General features: G+C 46.8%; 1 protein-coding gene across 1 annotated transcript in view; it reads right to left on the reverse strand.

The window, feature by feature from the left end:
• Positions 1-15,391, reverse strand: part of LOC140119628 (uncharacterized) — a 128,274-nt gene that overhangs the window by 111,930 nt on the left and 953 nt on the right. The window contains exons 2-4 of the mRNA XM_072138862.1: positions 14,871-15,203; positions 11,599-11,790; positions 11,077-11,280 (exon numbers count right to left, since the gene is read on the reverse strand). Coding sequence (XP_071994963.1) covers positions 11,077-11,280; positions 11,599-11,790; positions 14,871-15,203 — 729 coding nt within the window. The remainder of the gene's footprint in view (positions 1-11,076; positions 11,281-11,598; positions 11,791-14,870; positions 15,204-15,391) is intronic.

Here is a 15,391-nt window from a genome sequence, read left to right on the forward strand (position 1 = left end):
CTTGTCCACTGGAAGTATCTAAAAGAGAGGAGAGAAATCTGGTCATTATAAGTGACCAAGGATAATACACACATATACACTGGTAGCTATCATTTTACCTCCTGACCCTGCACCATGTATCATCTATATCATGTCATATTATTACACTGAGGATAACCTAGCCCCGTGCTCTGCCAAAGACAATCTTATATAAACAAAGATGGCAGCGCAGAGTGTAACTGCCCTGACTGTATAAAGTTTTTATAGGGGGGCTGTATATAGATATTATAGGGGGCTGTATATAGTTAATGCTTTGAGACTGTATATACGTACTGTTTGTGTGCCTTATATAGTTATTTCTGGGGGCTATACATAGTGATTACTGGGGGGCTGTATATAATGATTGCTGGGGAGCTGTATATATTTATCACTGGGGACTGTATATAGTGATTACTGGGAGCTGTATACAGTAATTGCTTGGAGAGCTGTATACAGTAATTGCTGGGGGAGAAGTATATAGTGATTGCCTGGGAGGCTGTATATAGTGATTGCTGGGGGTCTGTATATAGTGATTATTGGGCACTGTATACAGTGACTGATGGGGAAACTGTATACAGTGATTGCTGGGGGAGCTGTATGTAGTGATTGCTAGGGAGCTGTATATAGTGATTGCTGGGGGAGAAGTATATAGTGATTGCTGGGGGAGCTGTATATAGTGATTGCTGGGGGAGCTGTATATAGTGATTGCTGGGGGAGCTGTATGTAGTGATTGCTAGGGAGCTGTATATAGTGATTGCTGGGGGAGAAGTATATAGTGATTGCTGGGGGAGCTGTATATAGTGGTTGCTGGGAACTGTATATAGTGATGTCTGGGGGCTGTATATAGTCAATACTGGAGGCTGTATATAGTGATTCCTGGGGAGACTGTATATAGTTATTGCTGGGGAGAAGTATATAGCGATTGCCATTACCTGTCTGGACTACATTCAATTGGGGACCCCCACCATGTTTTGCGCCCAGGAGCCCCCACCAACCCTAATCCGGCGCTGTTTATAGGATAAGATAATTGGTGAAGAACTTAGCTTTAGCAATCAGTATCAGGCAGCTGCTGCCAAGATCTTTGTAGTTATCCATTTACACCTTAGCTTGTAATCACAACAGGGTCAGGAGGGGTCAGGATGTCTGCAGTGTAATAATATCACATGTTATGGATGATACATGGTACAGGGTCAGGAGGGGCCTGGATGTCTGCAGTGTAATAATATCACATGTTATGGATGATACATGGTACAGGGTCAGGAGGGGCGGGGATGTCTGCAGTGTAATAATATCACATGTTATGGATGATACATGGTACAGGGTCAGGAGGGGCGGGATGTCTGCAGTGTAATAATATCACATGTTATGGAGGATACATGGTACAGGGTCAGGAGAGGCTGGGATGTCTGCAGTGTAATAATATCACATGTTATGGAGGATACATGGTACAGGGTAAGGAGGGGCCGGGATGTCTGCAGTGTAATAATATCACATGTTATGGATGATACATGGTACAGGGTCAGGAGAGGCTGGGATGTCTGCAGTGTAATAATATCACATGTTATGGATGATACATGGTACAGGGTCAGGAGGGGCTGGGATGTCTGCAGTGTAATAATATCACATGTTATGGATGGTACATGGTACAGGGTCAGGAGGGGCCGGGATGTCTGCAGTGTAATAATATCACATGCTATGGATGATACATGGTACAGGGTCAGGAGGGGCCGGGATGTCTACAGTGTAATAATATCACATGTTATGGAGGATACATGGTACAGGGTCAGGAGAGGCCAGAATGTCTGCAGTGTAATAATATCACATGTTATGGATGATACATGGTACAGGGTCAGGAGGGGCCGGGATGTCTACAGTGTAATAATATCACATGTTATGGATGATACATGGTACAGGGTTAGGAGGAGCCGGGATGTCTGCAGTGTAATAATATCACATGTTATGGATGATACATGGTACAGGATCAGGAGGGGCCGGGATGTCTGCAGTGTAATAATATCACATGTTATGGATGATACACGGTACAGGGCCAGGAGGGGCTGGGATGTCTACAGTGTAATAATATCACATGTTATGGATGATACATGGTACAGGGTCAGGAGGGGATGGGATGTCTGCAGTGTAAAAATATCACATGTTATGGATGATACACGGTACACGGTCAGGTGGGGCCGGGATGTCTGCAGTGTAATAATATCACACGTTATGGCTGATACATGGTACAGGGTCAGGAGGGGCCGGGATGTCTGCAGTGTAATAATATCACACGTTATGGCTGATACATGGTACAGGGTCAGGAGGGGCTGGGATGTTTGCAGTGTAATAATATCACATGTTATGGATGATACATGGTACAGGGTCAGGTGGGGCCGGGATGTCTGCAGTGTAATAATATGACATGTTATGGATGATACATGGTACAGGGTCAGGAGGGGCGGGGATGTCTGCAGTGTAATAATATCACATGTTATGGATGATACATGGTACAGGGTCAGGTGGGGCCGGGATGTCTGCAGTGTAATAATATCACATGTTATGGTTGATACATGGTACAGGGTCAGGAGGGGATGGGATGTCTGCAGTGTAAAAATATCACATGTTATGGATGATACACGGTACACGGTCAGGTGGGGCCGGGATGTCTGCAGTGTAATAATATCACACGTTATGGATGATACACGGTACACGGTCAGGTGGGGCCGGGATGTCTGCAGTGTAATAATATCACATGTTATGGATGATACATGGTACAGGGTCAGGTGGGGCCGGGATGTCTGCAGTGTAATAATATCATATGTTATTGATGATACATGGTACAGGGTCAGGAGGGGCGGGGATGTCTGCAGTGTAATAATATCACATGTTATGGATGATACATGGTACAGGGTCTGGAGGGGCGGGGATGTCTGCAGTGTTATAATATCACATGTTATGGATGATGCATGGTACAGGGTCAGGAGGGGCTGGGATGTCTGCAGTGTAATATTATCACATGTTATGGATGATACATGGTACAGGGTCAGGAGGGGCCAGGATGTCTGCAGTGTAATAATATCACATGTTATGGATGATACATGGTACAGGGTCAGGAGGGGCTGGAATGTCTACAGTGTAATAATATCACATGTTATGGATGATACACGGTACAGGGTCAGGAGGGGCTGGGATGTCTGCAGTGTAAAAATATCACATGTTATGGATGATACACGGTAGACGGTCAGGTGGGGCCGGGATGTCTGCAGTGTAATAATATCACATGTTATGGATGATACATGGTACAGGGTCAGGTGGGGCCGGGATGTCTGCAGTGTAATAATATCACATGTTATGGATGATACATGGTACAGGGTCAGGAGGGGCCAGGATGTCTGCAGTGTAATAATATCACATGTTATGGATGATACATGGTACAGGGTCAGGTGGGGCCGGGATGTCTGCAGTGTAATAATATCACATGTTATGGATGATACATGGTACAGGGTCAGGAGGGGATGGGATGTCTGCAGTGTAAAAATATCACATGTTATGGATGATACATGGTACAGGGTCAGGTGGGGCCGGGATGTCTGCGGTGTAATAATATGACATGTTATGGATGATACATGGTACAGGGTCAGGAGGGATCGGGATGTCTGCAGTGTAATAATATCACAAGATATGGATGATACATGGTACAGGGTCAGGAGGGGCGGGGATGTCTGCAGTGTAATAATATCACATGTTATGGATGATACATGGTACAGGGTCAGGATGGGCCGGGATGTCTGCAGTGTAATAATATCACATGTTATGGATGATACATGGTACAGGGTCAGGAGGGGTCGGGATGTCTGCAGTGTGATTATATCACATGATATGGATGATACATGGTACAGGGTCAGGAGGGGCCGGGATGTCTGCAGTGTAATAATATCACATGTTATGGATGATACATGGTACAGGGTCAGGAGGGGTCGGGATGTCTGCAGTGTGATTATATCACATGATATGGATGATACATGGTACAGGGTCAGGAGGGGCCGGGATGTCTGCAGTGTAATAATATCACATGTTATGGATGATACATGGTACAGGGTCAGGAGGGGCCGAGATGTCTGCAGTGTAATGATATCACATGTTATGGATGATACATGGTACAGGGTCAGGAGGGGCCGGGATGTCTGCAGTGTAATAATCTCACATGTAATGGATGATACATGGTACAGGGTCAGGAGGGGTCAGGATGTCTGCAGTGTAATAATATCACATGTTATGGATGATACATGGTACAGGGTCAGGAGGGGTCAGGATGTCTGCAGTGTAATAATATCACATGTTATGGATGATACATGGTACAGGGTCAGGAGGGGCCGGGATGTCTACAGTGTAATAATATCACATGTTATGGATGATACATGGTACTGGGTCAGGAGGAGCAGGGATGTCTGCAGTGTAATAATATCACATGTTATGGATGATACATGATACAGGGTCAGGAGGGGCCGGGATGTCTGCAGTGTAATAATATCACATGTTATGGATGATACACGGTACAGGGTCAGGAGGGGCTGGGATGTCTACAGTGTAATAATATCACATGTTATGGAGGATACATGGTACAGGGTCAGGATGGGCCAGGATGTCTGCAGTGTAATAATATCACATGTTATGGATGATACATGGTACAGGGTCAGGAGGGGCCGGGATGTCTACAGTGTAATAATATCACATGTTATTGATGATACATGGTACAGGGTCAGGAGGAGCAGGGATGTCTGCAGTGTAATAATATCACATGTTATGGATGATACATGATACAGGGTAAGGAGGGGCCGGGATGTCTGCAGTGTAATAATATCACATGTTATGGATGATACACGGTACAGGGTCAGGAGGGGATGGGATGTCTACAGTGTAATAATATCACATGTTATGGACGATACATGGTACAGGGTCAGGAGGGGCTGGGATGTCTGTAGTGTAATAATATCACATGTTATGGATGATCTATGGTACAGGGTCAGGAGGGGCCGGGATGTCTGCAGTGTAATAATATCACATGTTATGGATGATACATGGTACAGGGTCAGGAGGGGCCGGGATGTCTGCAGTGTAATAAAATCACATGTTATGGATGATACATGGTACAGGGTCAGGTGGGGCCGGGATGTCTGCAGTGTAATAATATCACATGTTATGGATGATACATGGTACAGGGTCAGGAGGGGTCGGGATGTCTGCAGTGTAATAATATCACATGATATGGATGATACATGGTAAAGGGTCAGGAGGGGGCGGGGATGTCTGCAGTGTAATAATATCACATGTTATGGATGATACATGGTACAGGGTCAGGAGGGGCCGGGATGTCTGCAGTGTAATAATATTACATGTTATGGATGATACATGGTACAGGGTCAGGAGGGGTCGGGATGTCTGCAGTGTAATAATATCACATGATATGGATGATACATGGTACAGGGTCAGGAGGGGCCGGGATGTCTGCAGTGTAATAATATAACATGTTATGGATGATACATGGTACAGGGTCAGGAGGGGCCGGGATGTCTGCAGTGTAATAATATCACATGTTATGGATGATACATGGTACAGGGTCAGGAGGGGCTGGGATGTCTGTAGTGTAATAATATCACATGTTATGGATGATATATGGTACAGGGTCAGGAGGGGTCAGGATGTCTGCAGTGTAAAAATATCACATGTTATGGATGATACACGGTACACGGTCAGGTGGGGCCGGGATGTCTGCAGTGTAATAATATCACATGTTATGGATGATACATGGTACAGGGTCAGGAGGGGCCGGGATGTCTGCAGTGTAATAATATCACATGTTATGGATGATACATGGTACAGGGTCAGGTGGGGCCGGGATGTCTGCAGTGTAATAATATCACATGTTATGGATGATACATGGTACAGGGTCAGGAGGGGTCGGGATGTCTGCAGTGTAATAATATCACATGATATGGATGATACATGGTACAGGGTCAGGAGGGGGCGGGGATGTCTGCAGTGTAATAATATCACATGTTATGGATGATACATGGTACAGGGTCAGGAGGGGCCGGGTTGTCTGCAGTGTAATAATATTACATGTTATGGATGATACATGGTACATGGTCAGGAGGGGTCGGGATGTCTGCAGTGTAATAATATCACATGATATGGATGATACATGGTACAGGGTCAGGAGGGGCCGGGATGTCTGCAGTGTAATAATATAACATGTTATGGATGATACATGGTACAGGGTCAGGAGGGGCCGGGATGTCTGCAGTGTAATAATATCACATGTTATGGATGATACATGGTACAGGGTCAGGAGGGGCCGGGATGTCTGCAGTGTAATAATATCACATGTTATGGATGATACATGGTACAGGGTCAGGAGGAGCAGGGATGTCTGCAGTGTAATAATATCACATGTTATGGATGATACACGGTACAGGGTCAGGAGGGGCTGGGATGTCTACAGTGTAATAATATCACATGTTATGGAGGATACATGGTACAGGGTCAGGAGGGGCTGGGATGTCTGCAGTGTAATAATATCACATGTTATGGATGATACATGGTACAGGGTCAGGAGGGGATGGGATGTCTGCAGTGTAATAATATCACATGTTATGGATGATACATGATACAGGGTCAGGAGGGGCCGGGATGTCTACAGTGTAATAATATCACATGTTATGGAGGATACATGGTACAGGGTCAGGATGGGCCAGGATGTCTGCAGTGTAATAATATCACATGTTATGGATGATACATGGTACAGGGTCAGGAGGGGCCGGGATGTCTACAGTGTAATAATATCACATGTTATTGATGATACATGGTACAGGGTCAGGAGGAGCAGGGATGTCTGCAGTGTAATAATATCACATGTTATGGATGATACATGATACAGGGTAAGGAGGGGCCGGGATGTCTGCAGTGTAATAATATCACATGTTATGGATGATACACGGTACAGGGTCAGGAGGGGCTGGGATGTCTACAGTGTAATAATATCACATGTTATGGACGATACATGGTACAGGGTCAGGAGGGGCTGGGATGTCTGTAGTGTAATAATATCACATGTTATGGATGATATATGGTACAGGGTCAGGAGGGGTCGGGATGTCTGCAGTGTAAAAATATCACATGTTATGGATGATACACGGTACACGGTCAGGTGGGGCCGGGATGTCTGCAGTGTAATAATATCACATGTTATGGATGATACATGGTACAGGGTCAGGAGGGGCCGGGATGTCTGCAGTGTAATAATATCACATGTTATGGATGATACATGGTACAGGGTCAGGTGGGGCCGGGATGTCTGCAGTGTAATAATATCACATGTTATGGATGATACATGGTACAGGGTCAGGTGGGGCCGGGATGTCTGCAGTGTAATAATATCACATGTTATGGATGATACATGGTACAGGGTCAGGAGGGGTCGGGATGTCTGCAGTGTAATAATATCACATGATATGGATGATACATGGTACAGGGTCAGGAGGGGGCGGGGATGTCTGCAGTGTAATAATATCACATGTTATGGATGATACATGGTACAGGGTCAGGAGGGGCCGGGATGTCTGCAGTGTAATAATATTACATGTTATGGATGATACATGGTACAGGGTCAGGAGGGGTCGGGATGTCTGCAGTGTAATAATATCACATGATATGGATGATACATGGTACAGGGTCAGGAGGGGCCGGGATGTCTGCAGTGTAATAATATAACATGTTATGGATGATACATGGTACAGGGTCAGGAGGGGCCGGGATGTCTGCAGTGTAATAATATCACATGTTATGGATGATACATGGTACAGGGTCAGGAGGGGCCGGGATGTCTGCAGTGTAATAATATCACATGTTATGGATGATACATGGTACAGGGTCAGGAGGGGCCGGGATGTCTGCAGTGTAATAATATCACATGTTATGGATGATACACGGTACACGGTCAGGAGGGGCCGGGATGTTTGCAGTGTAATAATATCACATGTTATGGATGATACATGGTACAGGGCCAGGAGGGGCCGGGATGTCTGCAGTGTAATAATATCACATGTTATGGGTGATACATGGTACAGGGTCAGGAGGAGCAGGGATGTCTGCAGTGTAATAATATCACATGTTATGGATGATACACGGTACAGGGTCAGGAGGGGCTGGGATGTCTACAGTGTAATAATATCACATGTTATGGAGGATACATGGTACAGGGTCAGGAGGGGCTGGGATGTCTGCAGTGTAATAATATCACATGTTATGGATGATACATGGTACACGGTCAGGAGGGGATGGGATGTCTGCAGTGTAATAATATCACATGTTATGGATGATACATGGTACAGGGTCAGGTGGGGCCGGGATGTCTGCAGTGTAATAATATCACATGTTATGGATGATAAATGATACAGGGTCAGGAGGGGTCGGGATGTCTGCAGTGTAATAATATCCCATGTTATGGATGATACATGGCACAGGGTCAGGAGGGGCCGGGATGTCTGCAGTGTAATAATATCACATGATATGGATGATACATGGTACAGGGTCAGAAGGGGCGGGGATGTCTGCAGTGTAATAATATCACATGTTATGGATGATACATGGTACAGGGTCAGGAGGGGCCGGGATGTCTGCAGTGTAATATTATCACATGTTATGTATGATACATGTTACAGGGTCAGGAGGGGTCAGGATGTCTGCAGTGTAATAATATCACATGTTATGGATGATACATGGTACAGGGTCAGGAGGGGTCAGGATGTCTGCAGTGTAATAATATCACATGTTATAAATGGTACATGGTTCAAGGTCAGGAGGGGCTGGGATGTCTGCAGTGTAATAATATTACATGTTATGGATGATACATGGTACAGGGTCAGGAGGGGTCGGGATGTCTGCAGTGTAATAATATCACATGATATGGATGATACATGGTACAGGGTCAGGAGGGGCCGGGATGTCTGCAGTGTAATAATATCACGTTATGGATGATGCATGGTACAGGGTCAGGAGGGGCCGGGATGTCTGTAGTGTAATAATATCACATGTTATGGATGATACACGGTACTGGGTCAGGAGGGGCTGGGATGTCTGCAGTGTAATAATATCACATGTTATGGATGATACGTGGTACAGGGTCAGGAGGGGCCGGGATGTCTGCAGTGTAATATTATCACATGTTATGGATGATACATGTTACAGGGTCAGGAGGGGTCGGGATGTCTGCAGTGTAATAATCTCACATGTAATGGATGATACATGGTACAGGGTCAGGAGGGGTCAGGATGTCTGCAGTGTAATAATATCACATGTTATGGATGATACATGGTACAGGGTCAGGAGGGGTCAGGATGTCTTCAGTGTAATAATATCACATGTTATAAATGGTACATGGTTCAAGGTCAGGAGGGGCTAGGATGTCTGCAGTGTAATAATATTACATGTTATGGATGATACATGGTACAGGGTCAGGAGGGGTCGGGATGTCTGCAGTGTAATAATCTCACATGTAATGGATGATACATGGTACAGGGTCAGGAGGGGTCAGGATGTCTGCAGTGTAATAATATCACATGTTATGGATGATACATGGTACAGGGTCAGGAGGGGTCGGGATGTCTGCAGTGTAATAATATCACATGATATGGATGATACATGGTACAGGGTCAGGAGGGGCCGGGATGTCTGCAGTGTAATATTATCACATGTTATGGATGATACATGGTACAGGGTCAGGGGAGGGGCCGGGATGTCTGTAGTGTAATAATATCACATGTTATGGATGATACATGGTACAGGGTCAGGAGGGGCCGGGATGTCTGCAGTGTAATAATATCACATGTTGTGGATGATACATGGTACAGGGTCAGGAGGGGCCGGGATGTCTGCAGTGTAATAATATCACATGTTATGGATGATACATGGTACAGGGTCAGGAGGGGCCGGGATGTCTGCAGTGTAATAATATCACATGTTATGGATGATACATGGTACAGGGTCAGGAGGGGCCGGGATGTCTGCAGTGTAATAATATCACATGTTATGGATGATACATGGTACAGGGTCAGGAGGGGCCAGGATGTCTGCAGTGTAATAATATGACATGATATGGATGATACATGGTACAGGGTCAGGAGAGGCCGGAATGTCTGCAGTGTAATAATATCATATGTTATGGATGATACGTGGTACAGGGTCAGGAGGGGCTGGGATGTCTGCAGTGTAATAATATCACATGTTATGGATGATACATGGTACAGGGTCAGGAGGGGCCAGGATGTCTGCAGTGTAATAATATCACATGTTATGGATGATACATGGTACAGGGTCAGGAGGGGCCAGGATGTCTGCAGTGTAATAATATCACATGTTATGGATGACACATGGTACAGGGTCAGGAGGGGCCAGGATGTCTGCAGTGTAATAATATTACATGTAATGGATGATACATGGTACAGGGTCAGGAGGGGCAGGGATGTGTGCAGTGTAATAATATCACATGTTATGGCTGATACATGGTACAGGGTCAGGAGGGGCCAGGATTTCTGCAGTGTAATAAAATCACATGTTATGGATGATACATGGTACAGGGTCAGGAGGGGCCAGGATGTCTGCAGTGTAATAAAATCACATGTTATGGATGACACATGGTACAGGGTCAGGAGGGGCCAGGATGTCTGCAGTGTAATAATATCACATGTTATGGATGATACATGGTACAGGATCAGGAGGGGTGGGGATGTCTGCAGTGTAATATTATCACATGTTATGGATGATACATGGAACAGGGTCAGGAAGGGCCGGGATGTCTGTAGTGTAATAATATCACATGTTATGGATGATACATGGAACAGGGTCAGGAAGGGCCGGGGTGACCTATTTACTCAACTGACACTAAGCTTACGGGTGTTTTGGTTCCTTCTGGATTAATTCTGTGGGATTATAGTTTGGACATGATGTATCTGCTTCGTTGCTATAGTAATAGTTTCTTCCTATTGTATCCAGTCCTAGTTTCCATACCTCCAGTACTTTGGTTGTAGGATATATGACACGTTATATTCTTGTCTTTGGGTAATGTGGACCTCGCATGGCGCCGGGTGCTGGTGACGGTGATGACGTCTCCTGTGATGTTCTCCTTCTCTTCTCTACTTATGGGACGTCCTTCATCAGTCCAGGTTATTGTAGGTTTATGGGCTCCGGATGCTTCACACTCTATGGAAAATTCTTCAGAAAACCAAAAAAACACAGTAAAAGTTTATGTGTGGCCTAATGCATTACATTTTGGTACAGCATCATTGGAGGGTTCTAGTTTTAGCTTTACTTCAGAGCTCCTGCCCCTCAGTCACCACAGTATACCATAGGGGTACAGGCACCACTTGGCTGGACCTCCCTGCTGTGACTAAGGGGCAGGATCTCTTCTGTACACCAGCATTATTCCTGTCCCCCCAGTCATATGATGCAATGATTCATCAGCTCCGATAAGGTAAAGGATCTGTTCTCTCCACCTGGACAGTTATGTACTTTGGGTCTGGCGCCTCTCACCTGAGACACTTCTTTTGCTCTTGGCTTTCTCTTGTAGCTGGAAGCTGCACATCGGGGATAAGGGATCATTGAGCCATCGGACTTTCTGAATGAAGACTCCATCTAATTCCGATTGTTGTGTTTTTATCTCCGGAGGGTCTACGATGATCCTGAGGTCTGATGGACTCTTACAGACGACTTCTCTGACTCCAACTAAATGATAGAATAAAACAAGATGAATTACAATACAATCCCGCTCCTGCATAACACATCACCTGCAAGGCACTATGTACAATCTGCACAGCTCCTTCTGCTCTATAACATGCTGCCTGCAAGACACTTTGGGGCATATTTACTAAGGGTCCGTCATACTCATTACCACCTGGTTTCACAATTTTTTCCGATTTGCCCTAAATTGCCCCGGGTTTTTGGCGCACACGATCGGATTGCGGCGCATCGGCGCCAGCTTGCATGCGACACAAATCGAGGGTGTGGCTGTCGGTAGAACCTGGTAGAACCTCCTCTCCTCTAGGTGTAGAAGATGCCCCCTGTCTATGATGATGGTAGAACCTCCTCTCCTCTAGGTGTAGAGGATGCCCCCTGTCTATGGTGATGGTAGAACCTCCTCTCCTCTAGGTGTAGATGAGGCCCCCTGTCTATGGTGATGGTATAACCTCCTCTCCTCTAGGTGTAGAGGATGCCCCCTGTCTATGGTGATGGTAGAACCACCTCTGCTCTAGGCATAGAGGATGCCCCGTGTCTATGGTGATGGTATAACCTCCTCCCCTCTAGCTGTAGAGGATGCCCCCTGTCTATGGTGATGGTATAACCTCCTCACCTCTAGGTGTAGAGGATGCCCTCTGTCTATGGTGATGGTAGAACCTCCTCTCCTCTAGGTGTAGAGGATGCCCCCTGTCTATGGTGATGGTAGAACCTCCTCTCCTCTAGGTGTAGAGGATGTCCCCTGTCTATGGTGATGGTATAACCTCCTCACCTCTAGGTGTAGAGGATGCCCTCTGTCTATGGTGATGGTAGAACCTCCTCTCCTCTAGGTGTAGAGGATGCCCCCTGTCTATGGTGATGGTAGAACCTCCTCTCCTCTAGGTGTAGAGGATGCCCCCTGTCTATGGTGATGGTAGAACCTCCTCTCCTCTAGGTGTAGAGGATGCCCCCTGTCTATGGTGATGGTAGAACCTCCTCTTCTCTAGGTGTAGAGGATGCCCCCTGTCTATGGTGATGGTAGAACCACCTCTCCTCTAGGTGTAGAGGATGCCCCCTGTCTATGGTGATGGTAGAACCTCCTCTCCTCTAGGTGTAGAGGATGTCCCCTGTCTATGGTGATGGTAGAACCTCCTCTCCTCTAGGTGTAGAGGATGTCCCCTGTCTATGGTGATGGTAGAATCTCCTCTCCTCTAGGTGTAGAGGATGCCCCTGTCTATGGTGATGGTAGATCCTCCTCTCCTCTAGGCGTAGAGGATGCCCCCTGTCTATGGTGATGGTAGAACCTCCTCTCTAGGTGTAGAGGATGCCCCCTGTCTATGGTAATGGTAGAACCTCCTCTCCTCTAGGTGTAGAGGATACCCCTGTCTATGGTGATGGTAGAACCTCCTCTCCTCTAGGTGTAGAGGATGTCCCCTGTCTATGGTGATGGTAGAATCGCCTCTCCTCTAGGTGTAGAGGATGCCCCCTGTCTATGGTGATGGTAGAACCTCCTCTAGGTGTAGTGGATGCCCCCTGTCTATGGAGATGGTAGAACCTCCTCTCCTCTAGGTGTAGAGGATGCCCCCTGTCTATGGTGATGGTAGAACCTCCTCTCCTCTAGGTGTAGAGGATGCCCCCTGTCTATGGTGATGGTAGAACCTCCTCTTCTCTAGGTGTAGAGGATGCCCCCTGTCTATGGTGATGGTAGAACCACCTCTCCTCTAGGTGTAGAGGATGCCCCCTGTCTATGGTGATGGTAGAACCTCCTCTTCTCTAGGTGTAGAGGATGCCCTCTGTCTATGATGATGGTAGAACCTCCTCTCCTCTAGGTGTAGAGGATGCCCCTATCTATGGTGATGGTAGAGCCTCCTCTCCACTAGGTGTAGAGGATGCCCTCTGTCTATGGTGATGGTAGAACCTCCTCTCCTCTAGGTGTAGAGGATGCCCCCTGTCTGTGGTGATGGTAGAACCTCGTCTCCTCTAGGTGTAGACGATGCCCCCTGTCTATGGTGATGGTAGAACCTCCTCTCTTCTAGGTGTAGACGATGCCTCCTGTCTATTGTGATGGTAAAACTGCCTCTCCTCTAGGTGTAGAGGATGCCCCCTGTCTATGGTGATGGTAGAACCTCCTCTCCTCTAGGTGTAGAGGATGCCCCCTGTCTATGGTGATTATAGATCCGCCTCTCCTCTAGGTGTAGGGGATGCCCCCTGTCTATAGTGATGGTAGAACCTCCTCCCCTCTAGGTGTAGAGGATGCCCCTGTCTATGGTGATGGTAGATCCTCCTCTCCTCTAGGTGTAGAGGATCCCCCTGTCTATGGTAATGGTAGAACCACCTCTCCTCTAGGTGTAGAGGATGTCCCCTGTCTATGGTGATGATAGAACCTCCTCTCCTCTAGGTGTAGAGGATGCCCCCTGTCTATGGAGATGGTAGAACCTCCTCTCCTCTAGGTGTAGAGGATGCCCCCTGTCTATGGTGATGGTAGAACCTCCTCTCCTCTAGGTGTAGAGGATGCCCCCTGTCTATGGTGATGGTAGTACCTCCTCTCCTCTAGGTGTAGAGGATGCCCCCTGTCTATGGTGATGGTAGAACCTCCTCTCCTCTAGGTGTATAGGATGCCCCCTATCTATGTTCATTGTAGAGCCTCCTCTCATCTAGGTGTAGAGGATGCCCCCTGTCTATGGTGATGGTAGAACCACCTCTCCTCTAGGTGTAGGGTATGCCCCCTGTCTATGGTGATGGTAGAACCTCCTCTCCTCTAGGTGTAGAGGATGCCCCCTGTCTATGGTGATGGTAGAACCTCCTCTCCTCTAGGTGTAGAGGATGCCCCCTGTCTATGGTGATGGTAGAACCTCCTCTCCTCTAGGTGTAGAGGATGCTCCCTGTCTATGGTGATGGTAGAACCACCTCTCCTCTAGGTGTAGAGGATGTCCCCTGTCTATGGTGATGGTAGAACCTCCTCTCCTCTAGGTGTAGATGAGGCCCCCTGTCTATGGTGATGGTGATTCTGGTATTCATGTGATAAGTATCAGTGATGTAGGATTCTCTTTCCTTGTGCGATCTTATACTTTTATACTTTGTGTTATACTCACGAGGTTTTGGTAGACACACGTCTCCTTTCAGGGCTCCATTAGGATATATGTTAAAAATAACCATAAAACAAGCGTCATCTTCATTTTCTAGTTCTGATAGAGCGATGGTCGATGTCCCGAGGTCTTTGGTTTGTGGAGCGGAGATGCGGTTTTCATAGGATTTGGAAATCTTGACCCCGAACCTTCTACTGCGTGTTACCAAGGTCTGGTAGGAGTCTCCTGTCCTCCTCTGCCAGGTGACTTGTACAACGTCCAGGAGAGACGAGATCCTACACGTCAGATCAGCGCGGCCTCCGGCTCTGGTCACTGTGCAGTTTACTGGGGGATCTGATCCTAAAGGGAGTGGAGTCAGCATCAGGGATTATGGGTTTGATGGCTTTAAACCTATCGACACATTGAAATGTATAGTGTAGGCTTTCTTATTTACTTTGTCTATTGTCATCCTCTATCGCTCACATCTGCTTTTCAATGTGAAATCATTGCTGAATTCCTGGTTGAATGTGCAAAGTTACCCCAGTGGG

Source organism: Engystomops pustulosus, chromosome 2 (genome assembly GCF_040894005.1).
Source record: "Engystomops pustulosus chromosome 2, aEngPut4.maternal, whole genome shotgun sequence".
NCBI lineage: Eukaryota > Metazoa > Chordata > Amphibia > Anura > Leptodactylidae > Engystomops > Engystomops pustulosus.